This window comes from Liolophura sinensis, chromosome 3 (assembly GCF_032854445.1).
Source record: "Liolophura sinensis isolate JHLJ2023 chromosome 3, CUHK_Ljap_v2, whole genome shotgun sequence".
NCBI lineage: Eukaryota > Metazoa > Mollusca > Polyplacophora > Chitonida > Chitonidae > Liolophura > Liolophura sinensis.
This window is the reverse complement of record NC_088297.1, coordinates 11,255,388-11,278,067: the sequence shown is the minus strand read 5'-3', so window position 1 is coordinate 11,278,067 and position 22,680 is coordinate 11,255,388. Positions and strand designations below refer to the sequence as shown.

The 22,680-nt window shown below is 39.6% G+C and overlaps 1 protein-coding gene across 1 annotated transcript in view; it reads left to right on the top strand.

The window, feature by feature from the left end:
- Positions 1 to 16,249, top strand: part of LOC135463349 (uncharacterized) — a 34,764-nt gene extending 18,515 nt beyond the window's left edge. Inside the window, exons 15-27 of the mRNA XM_064740609.1 lie at positions 14 to 142; positions 834 to 947; positions 1,310 to 1,429; positions 2,369 to 2,494; positions 3,390 to 3,500; positions 4,270 to 4,377; positions 5,115 to 5,228; positions 6,607 to 6,742; positions 7,035 to 7,142; positions 8,828 to 9,268; positions 10,002 to 10,306; positions 11,748 to 11,890; positions 13,274 to 16,249. Of these exons, the coding sequence (XP_064596679.1) occupies positions 14 to 142; positions 834 to 947; positions 1,310 to 1,429; positions 2,369 to 2,494; positions 3,390 to 3,500; positions 4,270 to 4,377; positions 5,115 to 5,228; positions 6,607 to 6,742; positions 7,035 to 7,142; positions 8,828 to 9,268; positions 10,002 to 10,306; positions 11,748 to 11,890; positions 13,274 to 13,459 (2,141 nt within the window). The 3' untranslated portion in view covers positions 13,460 to 16,249. The remainder of the gene's footprint in view (positions 1 to 13; positions 143 to 833; positions 948 to 1,309; positions 1,430 to 2,368; positions 2,495 to 3,389; positions 3,501 to 4,269; positions 4,378 to 5,114; positions 5,229 to 6,606; positions 6,743 to 7,034; positions 7,143 to 8,827; positions 9,269 to 10,001; positions 10,307 to 11,747; positions 11,891 to 13,273) is intronic.
- The last annotated feature ends 6,431 nt before the right edge of the window (positions 16,250 to 22,680 follow it).

Here is a 22,680-nt window from a genome sequence, read left to right as displayed (position 1 = left end):
TTCGTCTTTTCAGGTATATCAGAGGGAGAGTGCTGTGACCATATGAGTACTTTCATATGCGGTAGCGGGGACTGCATTAGTATCCTCTATAGGTGTGATTACGCTATTCATTGTAAAGATTCCTCAGACGAAGTCAACTGCAGTAAGTATCCTCTTGTGTCTCATTTTACACTCATTTTCACCTTCACGTTTGCAAAAATGGCCTAATAAAGACTATATATTTCTGAAATATCTATAGCTTTGCTCGTATTAAATTTGTGTTAATGTCAGTAAAGTAATTCTTTGTTTTAAAAGAAGGCACTTGAATAATGACAAGATGTTACCGAAGTTACCCTTTGTACGCTTGGAAGTAGCCGTATCTGAAGGATATCAATTGGGCTATGCAGTACCCTCCAGACGTGCATATCCGACCCAGTATATATCTGCACGAGCATTTCATTGGCTACATTTACTTCCAGTCTAATACACATATAAACCTGGATTATTGCAAAAGCTAGTTTTTCATTATGAACTAAGGTATGTTCACTGCCGTAGAAAAATATCGTGAAAAGGTATTTGAATACTACATATTTCAAAAGAGCATTGTGCGGTGATATGAAATGTATATTACCCCGATGCCTACTTTTCTTTTAAACCAAAAATAAAAGACTGTGGGGTTTGTCATGATCATCACTAGGAGATGGTTTTGTCAAGCAGCGCACTAGAAGCAAAAAGTGAATTACGCAGCTATTACGTCATGTCTTATTGGCGACAAGTTAGATTCCAAATACCTTTGTTCTATGTCCTTATCGGTGACGAATATTCGCATGACTAAATAGTTTTTCACTGCATAGCCTGCCGAGCTCATGATTTCGTGTGCCCAAATTCTGGAGTGTGCGTCAAACCTGCGCATGTCTGCGATGGGATACAAAACTGCCCGGATGGAGAAGATGAAGGTCTTCATTGCTGTGAGTTTCTCCTCTTTGTGGAAAGGCTGTAAATTTGGAAGTTGCTAATGTCTTGTAATTTTTTGTACAAACCAGCCTTTGCAACGACGCTTTCGAAGCATACCAGTAATGCAACGCAATCGGACAGTATAGATAATTGTACTCGACACCCCATTTCATGGCAAAGAGTAACCCATTTCCAAAACAGATAACAGAGCATTCTTGGTACATACCTCTGGAATACCTCCTTCACACCATTAAGAAGAAAATATCTTATTCAGTCTTTCCCCACATACATTTTGCCACCAGAAACAGTCGAATCTGGTTTGACCTTGAAGGCTTCCACTCAGGTATTGAGGATGCTGATTTATATTTCCTTGTAGTTAATTGTGACGAGAACACGGAGTTCAAGTGTAAAGTGACCGGTCTGTGCGTGAAGAAGTCACAGGTGTGTAATGGGATGAGGGACTGTGGTGACAATAGTGACGAAGACAACTGCTCAGGTGAGGAGGCCAGGTGTTATCAACTCCGTATCTGTCAGTGTGTTCTGTGTGTTATCACTTCCGTACCTCAGATAAGTGTAGATGTTATCACCTCCGTATCTCAGGTAAGTTGATGTTATCACCTCTGTATCTCAGATAAATTGATGTTATTACCCCTGTATCCTTTATCTCATGTCTGGAAGTCTAGATGTTATAATCTCCGTATCTCACGCACAAGTAAATCTACATGATCTACATGACATGAAATCTACCTGCCAGCCCCGTATATCAGTTAATTCTATGTGACTTACGTCCTTAACAAAAGAATATAATGGTCTAGTCTGGAGAAGGCGTTTACTATGCGCACTGCATAATGAAATTCCTTTGCTAAACATTCACAATGAGTGCAAGTTATCTATAGGTGTTTTCAACTCCGTCAAGAAGGTTATGTTTTTTGCCGCCCTTTAATCTCATGTTGGCCATACACTTTACGGGAAAATTAATGCACTGCTTTTGATGACATTTTGTCCGCAATTTGGTCGTTGGCCAAGCACGAAGCATAAACACATTTATTTTTTGCGGCGATTTAGATCTGGAATGAATCTGAATCGGGAAATTCTGTAAACGTTTCGTCATTTCTGACAGATAGATGGATGTGCAGAGTTTTCCTGTTGTTTGTAGCGGATGAATTTCTGCATTTAGCTGTGGTCGAGGATCGCACTTTCGTTTTGCTCTCTCAATACTTTGGTGTTTAACGAAAAAACATTATGTACATGATGGCGGTCCGGTTTAAGTCCGCACGAAAGAAATTTGACTGTCCAAGAATAAACTACTGCCCTTGTCTAGCAGCCTGACCATCTTTCTGACTGAAAGCGGCAGGCGAACCAGCTTGACGTTAAGTATGTGTTAACTGAACCACATTTGTAACTAAATCAACAATATTTCTGTTGTGTATTACAGATTGCTCCAAAATTGGTTTCCGGTGTGAGACCAGCCGGGTTTGTATCAACAAATATCGACAATGTAATGGTCAGTTTGACTGCTTGACCAGTACGGTGGATGACGTATCCGATGAGGCCAATTGTGGTAAGTGCATATGTAGAGATATGAAATAAGTGCACGCGTACGCAAAAGTGGGACCTACAAAGGTGAAAACTTTGACCGCAGGAGCATTTCACTGGGTGGACCGTGTGTCGCATGAATCCGGCCATGAAATGAAGTGACGATATGCCTATATTGGAGGAATCAACATTCATAAAATAGAACATTTTTATCCACTCTGTTAAACTTCTGTTTGGACGTAAGGCGGATCTACTGAGAGAGCTAAAATATGTATTATATTTTTTTAACTGGTGTTTTACGCGGTACTCAAGAATATTTCACTTATACGGCGGCGGCCATGAAGCATTATGGTGGGAGAAAGACGAGCAGTGTCCGGGCTAGGGGAAACCCACGACCATCAACAGGTTGCTGAAACGCCTTCACACGTACGGCCGGAGAGGAAGCCAGCATGGGCTGGACTTAACTCACAGCGATTGCATTGGTGAGAGACACCTGGTCCAGTGCGCCGTGCTGGCGTGCTAACCCATTCGACCAAGGACGCCTCCGAAAATGTACCATGGAGATATTAAATGTACTTGTATAAATGACGCTACCTACATCTCGTAGGCCTACATCTGCAAATCTTTGTCCACAGTTGATGGAAGTTGACATTCCAATGTGCATTCGTGATTGTTTCTTATTAAAGTTATAAATCTAAATAATTTACCTATTTTCCTTACTCTCTAAAAACGACTGTATATAGCTTCGCAGTTCCACAAGGACGTGAGTGTGACATGCTGGTTAAGATAATTATATGGACAGGCGTTTTTGCAACAGTCTCATTGATATTCATAATTTTGGTTTTTATACTCTTTCCGGTTTGTTTGACTACATTTCTTAAATGTTTAGCCAACAAATCATTTTTTTTTTTTTGTCACAGTCTGTGCCATTGGTCAGACTCGCTGTAACAATGGCGCCTGTGTCTATCAGGAGGAGTGGTGTGACGGAGTCAACAACTGTCACGATAACAGTGACGAAACCTACTGTGACGGTGAGATTTCACTTTACATATCACACATTTTTATAAGATTTTACACTACACTCACACAATAAGGAAGACTGATCGTCCAAAATAAGTTGTACCAATCGGTGTACAATGTTTTGTTCTTTTCTGAAATATGTCAGTGTTTCTCTGTAAGTTTGTCCAATTGGGGAACTATTTTGTGTTTTCTTCTCTGTAATAGGTCAGTGTTTCTCTGTGAGTATGTCCAATGTATGTACTATTTTCTGTTCTTCTCTGTAATACGTCATTGTTTCTCTGTAACTTGGTGTAATCGGTTCTTCACTTTTTCATGAACATTATGTTTCTGCTCTTCAAGCACATATTTAGTTCACAAGCTCTTCAGCGTAGGAGGAGAAAATGAGGTTTCTTATGGGGTTTGAAACCAAGTTGTTCTGAAGGAAAATGTGCGATAACGACCGTAAGTTTTATCACTTTATCACCAGTCTTATAACGACGTCTTTTGCGACGAACGTCAAATAAATAGGGTAACTGCAGATTTTCCTCTCACAACAGGTGGCGCTAGTGTAACATAGGACTTGCATGTCACAAGCGTTCTGTAGCGCGACGCAAAACAATGTTGCGTGCTACTGTTTTATATGTGACGTGTATGGTCTATCCACTGTGACGTCGCACTGTTGATGCAGCAGTGGAATGTTCAACGTCACTGAAATGACGTAATACGTCCCACTTCGGATTTCTGTCGGTATCTCATTGCTATTTAAATAATGAATGAACAAATATCTTTGACTGCTCCCAGTGTGTCCTCCCTACTACTGGAAATGTAGAAGCGGCCATTGCGTACATCTGGAATTTAGATGTGACGGTTACCGGGATTGCGACGACGGGTCGGACGAAACCAATTGCTGTAAGTTACTGGGATATATATTCAAGATGATAGGACTGATACGTTAACACGAGTCTATCCAATAACCTGCAAATCTCGCTATAAAGCGTGATTTCGCCGTACGTAACTGATACGCCAAATTCTTTGTTATGGTACCTGGCCAGCCTCCTTGCCTGTCAGTTTCAATCTTAGTCGTAGAGTTTCTCCGGGCTCTGCCTGGTTTCCTCCTATCATAATGCTGGCCGCCGTCGTCGTATAAGTGAAATATTCTTGAGTACGGCGCAAAACACCAAACACAAATAAATTTTAAAAAATTCAGCCAAGCGGAGTAGTAATACGCCAGTGATTTTTTAAGAACTTTTGAGCCCATTGCCGGGTTCATGACGTCCTGTGGGAGCATAACTGTCACTTTTTATACCGCCATGCTCTCCACCCAGCTTCCACTTCCACAAAGTAATCGTAAAATAAGCTGACTGTAACTTTCTTAGTAATGTATGATAAAGAAACATGATGTCATGGTAGTTTGAACATAAATTTAGCTCACAATTGCTTCGTAAAGAACAGATTCTAGTACAGGAGACACGCTGTTTCTAAGACATTGGTGTACAAGTATTTCCATGCATGCGAGATTCCGGAAAACGGTCCTTTGTGTCACAATGCACGGTATTAAATACTGACTTAGTTTCAATCCTATATTATTTGAAAACAAATAGTTAAATTTGAGTTTTAACTGTTTTGTATGATTCTCCATATTACAGTACAATGCCGACTTGGCCAGGTGGCGTCCTGTAACAACCATAGATGTCTGAATGAAAGGGATATCTGCGATGGTCGACTTCACTGTAAAGACGAGACGGATGAAATGCACTGTGGTATGTCAAATGCCCCAGCACATCATGGTATCGACTTCTTTGTTCCGGTTTCCAACTGTCATGGCGAGACTACAACGCTATACCTTGGAATTCTGACGCAGAACATTCTGGTTTTTGTATACCCTTATTTGTTCATTTGTGGCTAGAAGAATATACCTCCACTGCTTCTGACGTGTTATATTGCATTTCGATTAACTATAGGTGGGGCTACCTGGCCGAAGTGGTAAGCACGCTGGGGAATGACACATGTAGGAGAGTCTCACCAATGCGGTCACTATGAATGAATGAATGATTATGGCTTAACGCCACATCGGCAATGTGGTCACTATGAATGAATGAATGATTATGACTTAACGCCACATCGGCAATGTGGTCACTATGAATGAATGAATGATTATGGCTTAACGCCACATCAGCAATTCAGAGATTAAGGAATAATCTTACCTTAATTAGCATAATTGTATCACGATATAGCATGTAACGACACGAGCATGCCGCTCTCTACGCTATATTTACATTTCTTTTGGCGTTTTACTTTGTACTCAAGAATATTTCACTTATACGACGGCGGTCAGCATTATGGTGGGAGGAAACCGGGCAGAGCCCGGGGGAAGCCCACGACCATCTGCAGGCTGCTGGCAGACCTTCCCACGTACGAGTACGAAATGATATCAAAAAAGGTATGCCTAAATCTTTGTTTATGTTTATTTATTACTTATTACCACTGTGTTCTATTCATCCAAAGGGGCCGCTTCGGTCGCCTAATGGTTAGATCGTCAGCCTCGGGTGACCCAGGATCGAACCGGGGTCGGATCATACAAAGACTAAAAATGATACATATTGTTGCCTCACTTGGGCCTTAGCCCGGTGTCAGTATAATGTCACTGGGTGGGGTGTCATGTCTGGTGTCTTCAGCATGATATTTCAGAGGCGAAAGTATTTTGGCAGCATGGACTGGCCCTGCCACAAGGAGCCCCCCCCCCCCAAAAAAAAAACACACACACACACTTACAGACTCCTGCTGCTCATATGACTGAAAAATTGTTAAGTGTGACGTTAAACCCTAACCATACATACACGCATTCTTTATCCTAAGTATGTTCAGTAGGATTCCTGAAACAATTTTAGTGAGGAACCCTGTTCAAAGTGATATAAAGCCATCGTAGAGAGTAGTATGTGTGACCGTATACTTTTATACATGTGTTAACCGTACACTGTGTGTTCACCGGCATCTGTGTGTTGACGGTACACTGTATATGTTTTAACCGTATACTGTATACCGTATACCGTATAACTGTATTCACCTTACACTGTTTGCAGTCAGGAGGTTTTTCTGTCCTCAGCGTACATGTTCGTTATCGCAGTTTTCTTTCCCAAGGTGCATTACTGTCAGGAAGTGAAACCCGGGGGTTGGTGTATTTCAACAAGAGTGGAACCCGTTACCCGCTGTGCGCAGACAATGTCGTCTCTAATATACATGTCATGGAGAGCCTCTGTCATTATCTCCTAAGTGGGTATGTATAGTTCTGTTTGTGTTTGCCGGCAATAATTTGGAGTGATTTTGTGTTACACTTTGGAATTCGAAACCTCGTTATCGTGTGGAATCACCACGAGTGGAGCTATTCGATTACGCCCAATGATTTCTGGACGCTGTTTAATTTCTTTAAAAAGCCAAAACATCGTAAAATCACCGCAAAAGCCCATTTAGCATATATAGATAAGAGTCACAAACGATAAACGCTTAGAGTAAACGATATCCATTGGCCAAGTGTCTTTTGCTTTCAATCTGTCTATTCTTTCCACTAGGAGTTATGTTCGTGCGGAGTCTGTTTTTGTGACGTCTCTTACCCAGGACTTTCTCGTGTATACCAGTAACCTCGCTAAGAGCGGCCCACTGACGTCATTCCTCGATGTGTAAGTAAACTACATGGTCCCACAGCCCCAGTTGTCGAGTTCTGACTGATTTTTGCAATAAGAGAATCTTTTTGCTAATTACCTAGCGGGAAATACCTCCTTCTGTCCATTTCTGTTCTTTGAGCGGGTACCTAGCGGTATTTGCCGGGTGCCGATTATTTTCGCTCTGTGAAGTGTCCTTTCTCCAGGGGTATCCAGCGGTAATTACTAAACACTGTGGATATTTGTTCTGTGAAGAGGCATTTCTGTTCAGTTTCCATAGCGACCAATATCCTATTCTGTGGGTGGAATACCTGAAGTTCAGTTATCCAAATCTGAAGCTGCATACCCATGTATGTTGTCTAAAAGAGTTTCTTTTCACAGAGGGGAGTGTGCAAGTAGAAGTATGGTGCGCTTGACTTGCCAAAAATCAGGTAAGCTTCGTTTTTTTACGTGATAATTGTAGTATTAATTTAGAAAAGGGCCTTTTAGTGGGTTTGTTTAGAGGATACATTGTTCGAAAGAGCCAATCATTGTGTATGGGTACTGTAGTGAACAAAAAAGGCCTTTAAGTCAATATATTCCAGCATCCTTAAGAAACTTCAAGGAAACACTCAAAAAGCAGTCCATTAAATTTAACGGAAATTTTGTTGTCAGAGTGATGCTAGAATTTATTCTGTTATCTAGCAGCAGATTATTCTGATAAATATAGAACAAATATTTTATTTGTGTTGAAAGTTAAGACTTTGTGTTGAAAGTTAACAGAATTTATTTTAAGCCAAGATATATTACATATCACGAGAAATGGCCAATATTGCTTCTCTCAAATCTGCCTACCCTATACAAATACTTTTTGTCTGCTTTACTCATTGTGATGAAGTCCCCAATAATAGCCCGTCCCCAATAATAGCCCGTTTAATGCAGGTTGTATGGAGTGGCTCTTTTTATATCAGTGTGAGAAAAGGGCTAGAAAACCGCTTCGGTGGCCTAGTGGTTAGACCAACTGCCTCGAAGTCGGAAGACCCAGGATCAAGCCCGGGTCGGGTCATACAAAAGACTTTAACATGGTACTGCACTTGTCGCTGCCTCACTTGGAGCTCAACAGTGGGGGCTTAGCACAAGGAAACAGGACTGATTGGTCTGGTGTGTCAATATAATGTGAAAGTGTGGGGTGTCATGCCTGGTGTCTTTGGGATAATACTTCACTTGAGACAGCACTTTAGTGGCATGGTTTCTGCCACAAGAAAACACAGTATATATGTACGCACACCTAGCCCCTGGATCACAAAGCGAACTTAGGCTTAAGTAAAAATTTCAAATCACTTTAAAATTATTGTTTCTTACGTCAGAGTTTTGCTTGACATAGTAAATTCTGGGTAAGTTTTTATAGAGCAAATTTCAGCTAAAATAATGAAAATGAACATACCAAATTTTATGATTGGAGTTTTGACTAAAGTCTAGGATCTCTTCACGATCCCTGGGGCTGATGAATGGTCGTCGTCATATGACTGACGTACAATCACTGCATAATATATATCGGGTGGGCATAAAAATTGAGCCGTACGTTGACACTCAGTATCTCCGACACCATCTTTCGTCAACTTCTAAAAATTTACACGCTGAAAAACCATTATGTCCTAAGTATACACACCAAATTTCAATATCATCCTTTAAGATTTCTGTTCATCGGACCAAAATCAAAATAGAGTCAAAAACGCATGTTCCGGACATTTCAAAATGATGCTCTACCTTGTTTTACTTGAAAAGGTGATCACTTGGCCCTCCATCTTCTCGGTAGACGGCGCGAAAAAGTTCTTCCATGAACTGATTGAGTTCCGAATCTCCTTAAGGGTAATTTTTTTTCAGCAGTCCTTGATGCGTGCTTTTAGTTCATCCTCAGTGAATTTAGACTGCGACTCTCATTATGACACTACGTGTGCTATATTTATGCACCTGTTTGTCCTAGCCTGTGGTGTTCGCCCGTCCCCGCCACCAGGGGCCCCACTCATCATCGGCGGTGAGAAGTCTGACGCTGGGGAGTGGCCCTGGATGGCCGAGATACGATACCTAGGCAGTCATCTGTGTGGGGCAGTTGTTATCAACCGGAACTATGTCCTCACAGCGGCGCACTGTGTCCAAGATACAAGGTCAGAATTCGTACACTCAAAAAATATTCTGTTACTTTCAAGAGTAATTCTGAGTGATGCTAGACTGTATGATGTTAACATACAATACCGTGTCATATTCAGCATGAGATCCTGTTTATAGTAGCAGTACAATTCTGTTGAATTGATAGAATAATCCGCTACATTAATAGAAAATATTCCAGAATTACTCTGAAAGCAAATCTGTTAAGGTCGCACACAAAAGAAATGTACCCGACTAAAAGTGAAAAAAGTATACCTGACACACCTCCTGACTGAAAACCTCGATCAAAGTTGCGATGACTGGGTTCGAACACACGATCGCTTTGGTAAAGGACTTCACAGTCGTAGTGACCAAGCGCTGTAACAGTCTGAACCAGCCGACGATGATCATTGACGTCACATATATAGTTTTTTTGCTTGAAATACTTTATTTCAACGATATTTAGTAGTTCTATATGTATTCAGAAAATTATGGCTAGTAGCCTATAGGTGCTGTGGCAAAATCATGATGTGACATCAACGGGAACCAAACGGTAAGAAAAGTCCACAGTATAATAAAATGTACTCAACCGAAAGTCGGTTGAAAACATTCTAAAAAAACTTGATTCAAAAAAAATTCTGATCCCTATTTTCTGGATATAGTACATGTGCATCGTCTTTTATCTAACATAGACATTGCATACTAATCATTAACAGGCAATGTATCATCTGAGCCATTGTCTTTATCGTACAGATTGCCGTTCCCCAAAGTGGCCAGTTATTACACTGTCATCATAGGGTCTACACGTCCCACCTCTCACAGCAGCCGCTCAGTCATCCGGCGGGTGGAGCGGGTAATCCGCCACGAAGGGTACTTCGTTGACCTCGACAGAAGGCAACTACCTGACGACGATATCGCTCTTATTAAACTTCTACAACCCTTGTACTTCACGGGCCCTGACGTCAGGCCGATTTGTCTGGCAGACTACGGAAGTTCCCTTCCGATCAATACGGTGTGTCTCGTGGCCGGATGGGGAATGTCAATCCCGGGACAACCAGGCAAGTACATCAATGGCGTAGTGAGCAATGGGGTTATAACTGAATTAGCGCAAACCGTCACTCACTCGGCGTTCTTATCTCATACCTTCAGTTTCCTTGTCGTTCCAAGAGCACATTTCAAATTCTCGTGGCGCTTGTGACGTATACTTCCAATGTTCTTGTCATCTTTAGTGCAAACCTTCTATTCTCTCGTCGTCCTTAACGCATACCTACCATTCTGTCGACGTTAGCACATAGGTGACATTTTGTCGGCGTTCTTAACCCATACCTGACATTCTGTCGGCGTTCTTAGCGCATACCTGCCATTTTCTCGACCTTTTTAGTTCAAAGCTGACTTTCTGTTGACCTTCTTAGCGCATATTCCCCATTCTTTCGACGTTCTTATCATGCGTTCTTCCAATTTTTCTCGTCGTTTTTAGTGTTTTAAGTTTTCTTGTCATTTTCAGCGAACACACCGTACCTTCTATTCTTTCGGTGATGCTAGCGAAAACATGAAAGTCTCTCGTCATTTTGATATCACACCTTCAACTTTTTCAGCGTTTTCAACGCATTCACTTCATCTCTGTGGTCGTTTTACCATATATTTCCCAAATCTCTCGTCGCCTTTACCGTATACCTGCCATTCTATCGACGTTCTTAGCGCATACCTGACATTCTGTGTGCGTTCATAGCGCATACTCTCCATTCTTTTGGCGTTCTTGTTTGCATCCTTCCAATTTTCTCATTGTTTTTAGTGCATATACCTTCAATTTTCCTCACCTTTTTAAGCTTACACACTCTACCTTCAATTCTTTAGCGATATTAGCGCAAACATCAAATTCTCTCGTCATTTTTATTACATACCTTCAATTCTTTTAGCGTTCCTAACGGATCTCTTCAATTCTATGGTAGTAACCCATATTTCCTTTTCTCTCGTCGTTTTTGGCGGATACCCTCTTTTTTCGGTGTTTTTATCTCTTACCTTCAATTTTATTGCTGTTTCAGTACATAGCTTCAATCCTCTCGGCGTTGTAGCCTATCTTCGATTCTTTCGGCGACCGCAGCCAATGAAAGCGACAGAATGGCTCACAAAGTTAAAGCACTATGAATGCTCTGTATATGCTGTATATCACCTAAACTATAAGTACTTAGTACTTTTAAACGCGTTTGAATTGTATGGCTTATGAGATCGCCAAAAAGCGCGCATGAAGTACGAATACACACATATACCAACAAGCTCTCCAGCTCTTACAAATGAGCATAAATGTACAACCGATGTATCACAGTTCAAAGTGAGCAAAATCGTGCATTTTGAGACAGTAGAAGGCGCCTCCATGTTATCAAATTTACCCAATCAGACTGTTCCTAAATAACTCTCGTTGGATTATTTGTTGTCCTTTCTTTTAAGCTTCCGGAATACTAAAACACCTGACCTAGCAATTGGCCTGACCTTTTGTTTCAGATTCCCGTACCCTTGACCTTCACCACGCTAGGGTACGTCTAGTGAATGACAGCGACTGTCGACAGGTATGGAGCGACGCATTCAACTCAACTCACAGTATGATCTGTGCTGGCTTTGGTACGAACTCTGTAGGCAGCTGTCACGTAAGTCTGACATTTACGTATTTATTTATTTGATTTTTTGGTGTTTAAATCTCCTATGTGACGGCGATCAGACATTTGACCGGACTCTGTGAACAACTGTCACGTACAAGTCTGATGTTTATTTATTTATTTGACTTTGGTATTTAAATCTCATATTCAAGAGGTTTATACTACTGTAACGGCGATCAGATACTTGACACTGTCTCTGTGGACAGCTGTCACCTTTAGGTCTGACATTTTTTTTTCGCATGATACCTTAAGTCTAACATCTGCAAGCATTGCTTGACATTTTAGTAGTGTTATGGAAACCTGGAGCCAATTTCATGGAGCTCACCTAGCTAAGTTTACCTTTACTACTATTACAACGCATGTTGTAGAGATATAAAGTGCACTTAGCTAAGCGCAACTTAACACCAAGTACGCTTCATGAAACCTGCCACTGTCAAATATCTGATAGGCAAGATGATGAGCGTAATTTTTATCAAATGGAGTTTAAAAAATCCTTGATGGTAGCATTAATCAGTCAGTCATTAGTAGCTAATGTTTGAGCAGGTAGGTTATAGCAAAGTGGAGTGGTAAGTTATATAAGTCTTTGGGATCGATTCAAGGCGTGAATATAAGTATCAACAAATAATGGGAAAGACGCTAGTCACTGGAGAGTAAAGGGCCATTGAGGACTTCTTTTCCAGGATGGGTCGAAAAATTCGCTTTCGCTCTGAACAGAAGGGCTGTGTACTCTTTTGGCCTTTCCTCTAGTACGTCACACTTTTCAGTGCCTGTGTGCTCATAAAACAGTGACGTGTTACACAAGGAGTGCAACGTCACAGCAGAAAACTGTCTTTTTACTGCGATTTCAATCTCGTTATATAACCCGCCATAATGAATCAGTACGCTACATATATTAGCACGAATGTAATTCTGAGTATTTTAGAGTATAAAGATTTTTTTGCTGACAGCCGGCCATTTTTTTTGTGTACATGCATACATGCCAGCTATTAAACTGATGAAAATTGTCTAAACCTTTGGAAGGTATTAGATTTAAAGATGAAAGTTTGAAATTCTGAACGAGAGAATAAAAGGCGACATGTGGCTATGAAACTGGGGGTGACGTCCGGTTGGCGTTGTTAGGCACCCCTTCCAGCTGTTGGAATAGAAAGGTTCAGATTTTGACGGTCAACTTTTGTCAAGGTTTTTAGGGCTACCTTCTCACAGCCGTATGCACCCAAGCTTTTGGGTCACATAGTGTTTATGACTGAGCTTCAGCACTAAAGGTTAACATTATCACTTATGGAAAATTTAAAAAGGTGTCTGAAACCATGAGCTTCCATTGGTATTTCAATTCAACATATAGAACGCAAACTTGTGCATATTTTTTGTCAACAGGGAGACAGTGGTGGACCTCTCATGTGCCTGAGCCCCGATGGACTCTGGCGCGTCGACGGTGTGGTCAGTTTCGGCGCGCAGATGTGTGCTCCTGACCCTAGCACTGGGCTAGTCCGACCCAGCGCCTTCACCCGAGTGGCGGAATACAGGGAATGGATAGACCGACAGATACGGGAAATTAGTTAACGTGACGGGAGCGTCATGGATGCATCCGCGGACATTAACGGCTTATACAAGACTTTTCACAGGGAAAGACAAGTTGGGAGTGGTAATCACCAGAAAGACCACTAAAGCAACATATACTAGCATACCTGAAGCTATATGTACCGTTTTTGTTAACGGACATGACAGTTTAAGTATAGTTTTTTAAATTTTGGACAAGGAAAAAGATTTAACGTGGACTACTCAGCTGTGATGAGCAACTCGTTCCGATTCGTTCTGCAGGTCAGCCGTTTTCACACACCATCTTTTTATATTGGCGATTCTTTTAAAGACAACGTTAAGTGCCAGAAAGTCTTGAATTTGCTCATGTTTACTTAAATAATTATGAAAATCTTGTTTTTGTGAAGAGGTAATATTCACTCGTTTTTCTTTTTATTTAATGTTCATTTGATGGCCACAAAATACATCATCTGATATTATCAACATGGGTACTACTGGTACTCTTTATAAGAAAACCACGTGATTAAATGCAAATATACCAGATATTTCAGATAACGGTCTGTTCAATGTTGACAAGTATTTTCTTTAAAGCACACTGACAGCGCAACAATGTGAGTGTCAAAAACGATAAAATATAGGATAATTAACAATTGAATGTAAGCTAGGCGTATACAGAAAAACAGCCGTCATTCATAGCAATGACAGACTTGGTAGGCCTACATATTCAAGCTCTTCGATGTTCTGTGATTATTCGTGGACAAATTGTCTTAGTTTGACTACACACGGTTTTGCCAAAAAACTAATGAAACCCTAATATTTTCATACCCAAGAAAACGAGAGAAGAACATTTGAAATATTTTTTGCTCTGCGTATACCTAGGGCCATCTCTTAGTATAAGGGAAGTCAAACTCCTTTGTATGAATAGGTGTAAATATGTGCTTTTTCTTCTAACGAATGCGATATAGGAGGGTGGTAATTGTATATTTATATGTTTCATATATTCATAAATATTGTGATAATTGTCAGATGTAACGCATGTGTTTGTACAAAAAAAAATTACATTCAATTAAATTTATTTGACAGGCATCCCATCATATTATGTATAAATACTAGTATGTTAACTTCCATTATACGAACATTATAAAAATAATGCAAATAATGCAAACATTATTTTGTGTCATTTTTATGTTTTATCCTTTAATCTAATAGGTAGATTAAAGGAGCTCTGTGTATATGTATGTATATGATGTCCAAATGATCAAAACGAACAGGTTTCACCTGCCTACCGAAAAAAATAAGTCTGTTGTCTGAGTGATGCTAGAGCATATTGTTATTATGTATGTTCTATATATTTAACAGAATAATCAGCTGCGATAACAAAATAAAGTCTAACGGTAATCAGACATTCTGTTAATATAAACAAATTTCTTAGAGTATTTGTTACAAACGGATATTGACACTTTACGGTGAACTTTTCTTAGAGCCGTGAAAATTTGACCATGTTCGTGTCTCCTGGTTTCCTCTTAGAGGGTGCCGCTAAACAAAATGTGTCTTCATTTGTTTTACAGTAACGTTATTTCAAAGTATTTCTTCACATTTATAATTAATTTTAACATAGTGCATTGTGTAATCCATGGGTGAAAACAGTGATCTGACTTGTGTCGATTGCTGTTGTGCTTTCATACGTGGCGAAATCCCAGGTGTATAATGGCCATTATATGTTTTTAGGGGGAGTGTGCACAACGCTTCCCAAACGAACGATTTTAAGTTTACCTACTTAAAGTTTGTTTAAAGTGAAAGTTACTTATATCATTTATGCCAATATTTTTATTATACATGTCATGGTGTAAAACGTGCGTGTTTATACTTCAAAAAGCTATAGTCTTTTAATTGTCCCTATCAATTTTTTTATCCACTCATGAAGACTCTGCTGATTCCGCGTGCCCGCGTGAGTATAGGGTGAGTGAGCGCTTAGGGTTTAACGTTGTACTTAACAATTTTTCAGTCACATGACGACGAAGGAGTGCTTAGAGCGCATGTACGTGTAATGTGCCTCGTTGTTGAAGGACGGATTTCCACCGCTCTTTTGTCTCGTGCTGCTTCACTTGAGACGACTAACCGAAGGCAAGTCGCCCGCCTGAGCCATTACTCTGAGATGCAGGTCAGCCAGTTGTTACATTATCCCCTCATTGCTGAACACCAAGCGAGGAAGCTACAACTCCCTCTTTTAAGGATCGTCGTCATGTGACTGATAAATTGGTAAGTACGACGTTAAACCCCAAGCACTCACTCACAGGATGTGCTCTGGGTCTACCGCCTCTGAAGCGGACGCTCTACCAGCTGAGCCATCGGGGTCGGTGCGTGCGTATTGAACGTTGGGATGACGTGCTTATCTGTTTACCATTTGATCCATGTTACATTACTTTTCTGTGCGTGCGTGTAGACTATTGAGATGTTCGTGCTTAGGTGTTTACATTGTTTTTTTTTTCACTCTGTGTTACCGGATTTTAATGTACGTGGGTAGAACTTTGGAATACTTGGGTTTAGGTGTTTACCTATTGTACTACTGATTCTTAATCCGCGTGTGTAGAATTTCGGGATTTCATCTGCAGGTGTTTACCTCCTGTGCTTATGAAACATGACCGTGACAATGAAATGTCTTCGCTTTGGGTACCGTTAACCCAAACCCTTAAAAATATATAAAAGTGCTGTTGTATGATGTTTATGTTTTTCTTTTTTTCAAATCTTCTGTTGCCACTGCTGTTAATATCGGTGAAAACTTTAATACGTTGTATGTATGTATGTATGTATGTATGTATGTATGTATGTATGTATGTATGTATGTATGTGTGTGTGTATGCATGTGTGTATGTGTGTATGCTTGGGGTTTTTCGTCGTACTTCAAAACGTTGTCTCTGAATTGCTGAATATACCGGTACACATTTGTTCTGTTATGTGTACACTTGGTGTATTCGTGGTCCCTGCTAACCTACTTGCACGCTTTATGTCTATATGTAGGCTACGTGTGTTCCAAGATCAAGTTGGGGCGAAAGGTCATGGGGTACAATGTGTAATATTTGATAATATATCTAAATCACGCAATGATCCTGTCGTAAAGGTTATTTTATATGTATACATTTTAAAACGATTTAAAAAATCGCATAGTTTCTTTAATTCAAATGTTTTATTTTTAATATCATATATAGGCCTATTTCAATGTATATTTTTGTGATAAAGTGTTCAAACCTCCTCTGCTCGTCCACTTTTATGACATTGTTTTGTTTTTGTGTGTGAATATAAGAAATAATTCAGGATACTATTAACTGGCCTCGTGGTTTAACGTTAGAAGAATCCATGTTGAGCCCCGGTAATCAACTCGCCAGGTACATGTACGACAACACGTCTTATTTCAAAGTTGTTTGACGCTTTAATCAAAAAGTGTTCACTTACAGTACCTACATGTACGATGGTGGTGATTTTAATCAGTGGAGGAAAGGGGAGTGCCCCAGGTAAACAACCAACCTGGGGCAATCGGACAGACTTTCTCAAAAGTAACGTACAGATATTGTACGCAGTACTGATGAGTGACCATACAAGTGGCCTTGAACGAAAGCTACTTAGACCGCGAAAACGGCTATACGAGCCTTGTCTATCGATTGAATCAGTCAAAAAAGATAAGTGGAATACAGCAGATATGTATGCATATCATAGATATCGGTTCACGTTTGTTACCTTAAAGCTTTTTTTTTAAATCCATTCATGCGATTGATGTTTTACGCCGTACTGAAGAATGTTTCATTTATACGACGGCGGCCAGCATTATGGTGGGAGGAAACCAGAAAGAGCCCGGGGAAAACCCACGACCACCCGCAGGTTGCTGATGAACCTTCCCGATTACGACAGGAGAGCCACATGTACAGAGCTATGAGAAACGTGAACTTCATGCAAGTGACACGAAGGTTACCCCCCCATCCCATAAACACACATTACTGTGTATTTGGACAGCAAACTGACCAGTGACTGCATGATATATCCCCATCTGTTCTATATGCCATGTTAAGCAAAAAGGTATCCACACAGCCAATTTCAATGTACTAGAAATAACCCAGCAAGCATGAGACTTTCTGCTTTACCAAGATTCTCACGACCACTGACATGTCGTTCCACTAGCCACCAGAGGAGGCCTTTGCATGACAGTCTGACGTCTGTGGAGTCGGTGGCGTGTGTGGTAGCATATTAACTCATGCGACTTCCGGAACATTGGGTGCCCACTAAATTTGCCACCCGTGCTTGTCAGATCGGCCAATGGAAAGCACCCTAGTGCATTGCTCATCTGTGACGGCATCATTGCACACGCAAATTTTTGGAGTAAAGGATACTGCACTTCCTTGGGTACACAGCAGTATACAACAGCAGTATAATGCCCCGCCCGAGTCATTATACTGATACGGGCCAACAAGTCGTTGCACTCTCCCCTTCATGCTGAACGCCAAACGAGGAAGTTACAACTTCCTCTTTTAAAGTCTTAGGTGTGACTCGATCAAGGATTGATCCTGGATCTACCGGTCCCGAAGCGGACTATATGCTTGAGGTTTTAACAAAATCGCATTTTTTCAGTCACATGACGACGAGGAGTCATTAATTGTGTGTACATATACTGTGTCATCAGTAGGACCAGTCCATGCCACCAAACTGCTGCCACTACTCAAGTATCATGTGGAAGACACATTATACTGGCACCGGGACAACCAGTCTCATTCCCCTGTTCCAACCCCTTAGTGTTGAGCTTCAGGCGAGGCAGCAACAACTACCATCTACCAAGGAGTTTTAATCTCGTCTTCCAGGCGGACACCGTAACCGTTAGACCAAAGAAGCGGTGTCGTCATACATAACAGCCACCAAGAGCATGCATATTTACTTACATGTACATACCATATTAAAAATAAAACAGCCAGCCTTTTTGGATTGCTCCAGTTGAATCATACTGGGGTTTATTTATACAATACGATCTACAGGTAGTTGTGACATATCACAACAATGTGGCAAATACACAACTACCAAGGTATAAGGCTCTTACCAGTAATGGCCGGATGCGAAGCCATTTTACTGCATGGACCGGCAACGCAAACATAGCAACAATGAACACGTCTTAATATAGTCAGGAGAAAACCCCTGCGTTAAGTTTGACGCCAAAGTCAAGTTCTAATACATACACAAACAACTGATTATCTTTTCTTTATCACCCTTGTTTTCGGAAACAAACCTACAGGACATCCACATCAATTTTATTTTCTCCACGCACAACAAAAATACTGAAGATGTTTCAACTCTACTCGACTCAACGCGTAATATCACGTGTTCAATATCATATTCCTCCCAGCCAGTGCTTCGTTTTCTACGATTGTATTGCGTCCTCGCAATTCGGAACTGTCAATGATCTGATTTAAAATATAAAAAAAATCACGATACTGCAAACTGATTTCATTGATTACGAAATAGCAGATGCCGAGCAATACAGGTGCGATGTTAAATTGAAGAAAAACCCTGATATGTTCCTAATTCATACCTTGTGTGACCAATCCAATAATCGTTTAACAATAATGATGAAAACTTGATGGTCTTTAACAATTCAATAGACCAGCTTTATTTAGGTTACCCCTGTCGTTATTCTGTTTCTCTTTTTCATTATTTGTACAAGCTTTCCTATTCATGATTCTAACAAAAGACGTTTCACGCATGAAAGTAAGCAGTCCTTCCAACCCATATACACTGTATGCATCATTTGCATACTGTCTTGCAAAAAACTCAATTATATGCTTAAAATTCACATTCATCGCTGATTTGATGCAACATACAGTTATGTGTATCTGTCGTATTTAATCAATTAAAACAACATTTATATTCATAATTTAATAATTCATAATTCATAACATCAGGACGGTCATTACACCATTTATTCACATTTTCAGTGACAATAATAAAAATATGGATGTCACCGCATAGATTTTACTCATTAAAAACAGCTGTTTCCATTAACTGTGCAATAGTTGAAGTATTTCATTAAAACAATGCAAATATGTTTAATAAACAATAATTTATTATAGCTATATTAACTATATTAATAAATATAGTTAATAAAACTATGAAATATGAACATATACGACTTATTAAAAATTCAGAAATAAGGTCCACTAAGAAATATATACCCATAAAAGATGACAAAAGAAAAAACCAATCTCACCTAAGATGCAATAAATGCACAAGCTTTAACCATACACAAGGTTTACGCTGTAACACGACTTGACTTATCGTGATGACCTCTCCTTAAAAAACTGAAATACATCATAAAGGCTAAAATATAAAGGTAAAAACGAAGCTTGTTTAATTCAGTATACATGTACATTAAGACCACGTAAAGACAAAGCTGGTGATCACCCTGAATCTGAATTACACACACACTGTAGGAATCTCAAATTCCAAAACACCGAATTATTTATACACAATGCCAAATAATGATATCCTTCCATGAACAAATGACGAACACCTTCCATGAACAAATGACGAACACCTTCCCTAAACAAATTCCAAATGGCGACAACCTTCCAAATACAAATGAAGATAACCTTCCATAAACAAATGAAGAAAACCTTCCATAAAGAAATGCCAAATGACAACATCCGTCTGTAAAGAAATGCCAAATGACAACAACCTTCCATAAAGAAATGCCAAATGACTACAGCCTTCCATAAACCAATGTCGAAAACCTTCTATAAACAAATGCCCAATCTTATTGTTGAGAAAACATTAAAATAACTCAACTAAAAGAGATACAGAACACTGTAATATGTAGCGAAAGCAACCATCAAGTATACAAGAAGCATGTTAACAGCTATCAGTCTGGGTATAGAATCATGATTCCAACCAGCAGACAAGTTTGGAAGCTAAAAGGGAATTAAGTGAAAAATGGATGGCCTGCTGTCTGAAATATAAGCATTACACCTCATCATGGTGTGTATTTGAGGGTTGTGTTTTGTGTTTCTGGTCTTGAAGATCTACCCCCTCTCGCAGCCAGTCGGGTGTGTCTACACTGATTGACCAATGTGAGAGGGATAGAAACAAGCAGACTTCGCCTATGCGAAACTGAATTTGAGGGTAAGATACGTTTAACAGTGACAATGGCTAAAAACTTTAACCCAGGAAATCCTAAAACAAGACAATCAATATCGATTCTGTATCCTTTTAAATTTCCAACATAATTGCACTTAAAATATCCGGATTCCGAATAATGATCTGATTAAACGGTATAGACAATAATCAATTCAGCTTGTTAGTAAGCACATTAACCTGTCTGAGTGTTCAGACAAAGTGTTCAGATCAATTCAACCACTGATCCCTTGTGTTATGTAACAATTACATGAAGTTGTAATTTTTCACAAAATTCTGCCAATCAGTCAACTCTGAAAAAGATTTCTTGACTGGGTAATGTAGGGGTTTTTTTTCTTCTGTCTTTATCAGGAAAAAGTTCAATCTGATTTTCAGTTTTTTAGTTGAAGGCATCAGTATAATCAGACGAATCTAATTAATATAACACAGCTTTAAAGCGGGAGTAATTAGGACATTAGGCCTACAATCAAGGATAACTACGATACAGTCAGTGCTGATAATGCTATATTGATAACTAAATCGCACAGAACTAATCACATTTGCGTTAAAATGGGGTGAGAAATTAGACACCCGTTTTTCGTAGTCAATGATCAGTTCACAAATAGGCTGAAAGTTACAGCCTACTTTCTGTTTTCAATCTGGTCACAGAACTGGTCACAAGTTGCATATAGACACTGCCCTAACTTGATGGCAGTCCTTCGTTCAGAATTTGGAAAAGGATAAAAAAACAATACAAGATGCCTATATAAAGCAACAGCAATATACTAGTATATGAATATGCATTTTGCTAAGTTTTAATGTTCGTCAGGTAAATTTTTTTTTTTTTTTTTGGTGCTCTAAGAAAGTTTCGAGTGGCGCTTTTGGATTTCCGTTATTCCGCTCAAGCTGTACATGTGATCGATAAAAATTATCATAACGCTATCTTTTTCAACAGCAGATATTTATATATGATTTGTGTTGTTTTTTTCCCCCCCCAAACATAAAATGAAAAACATATTATCAAAACTACCTGCTACAAGTCATATATAAGTAAAAATAAATACGAGTAAATATATATATATATCAAGGATAATCATACCATCATACATGACGGTTGGTCAATTCATCGAGTTCGCATTTTGAGGAGTTGCAAAAACCAACGTCTTCATATAGGAATTATCGTAACGTTAAAAATACAAGTTTCGACACTGTTTCAAAATATATACTGGACAGGCACAATGTACCATTGGTTACAGGCAGCTTATTCAAGTTTAATACGGAACATAAATGCAGGCTGGGACTAGTGTAACAGTTACAGGTCCATTACATTTAGTCCCAGATGCTGGTGACTAAACGAAGGTGTCTTAGCCCCTTCATTTTTGTAACTTCAGTTCACTTGGTTACTATAGCACATGGTCTGTCAGCTAACCCTCTAGTGGACAAGCGAAATAGAAAAGTAGTGCTACATGAACATATTTATAATTTGGAAACCCTGTTTTCAGCACTTTAAACATGGAATAGGTAGGAACAAATTTTTAAAATATGGACACCCTGATCAAATAAAATGGCTTCCAGAAGAACTGTTCAGACACTGTTTCACATTTCGGCTGCCCCGCTTTGAAATGTTAATATTTATTCTACAAGTCACTTTTACTTCATGTTAATAGCCAATGTATGTATCCATTACACATGCAGTGGTTATAGGCTGGTAATAATATCTTACAGTGTGATGTAATGCTTTCCTGGACAATGGACATAGAATTAAAAAAAAAAAAAAAATTCTCCTTCACAATAAAGGTTGGCAGCTGGGCCAAATCCCCCTCGGTAATTTCAATAAAATAAAGATAAACTTTTCAGCTTCTCCGTGTAAAATTTCACTTCTTTAATCCCCATGTAAAATCCCAACCTCACTCATCCATTGTCTCATCACAACAATAAAAAAAAAACAAAACAAGAAAAACAAAAGAGGGATGAGTTTCAGGATTTTGTACATAACGATCTGTACAGACATGCTCTTACTTATTTGTCACTTATAAAATTAGGATTTTCAGTGAACATAAAACATACTGACAAGCAGTCAACAAACAACAAATGTATTTGTA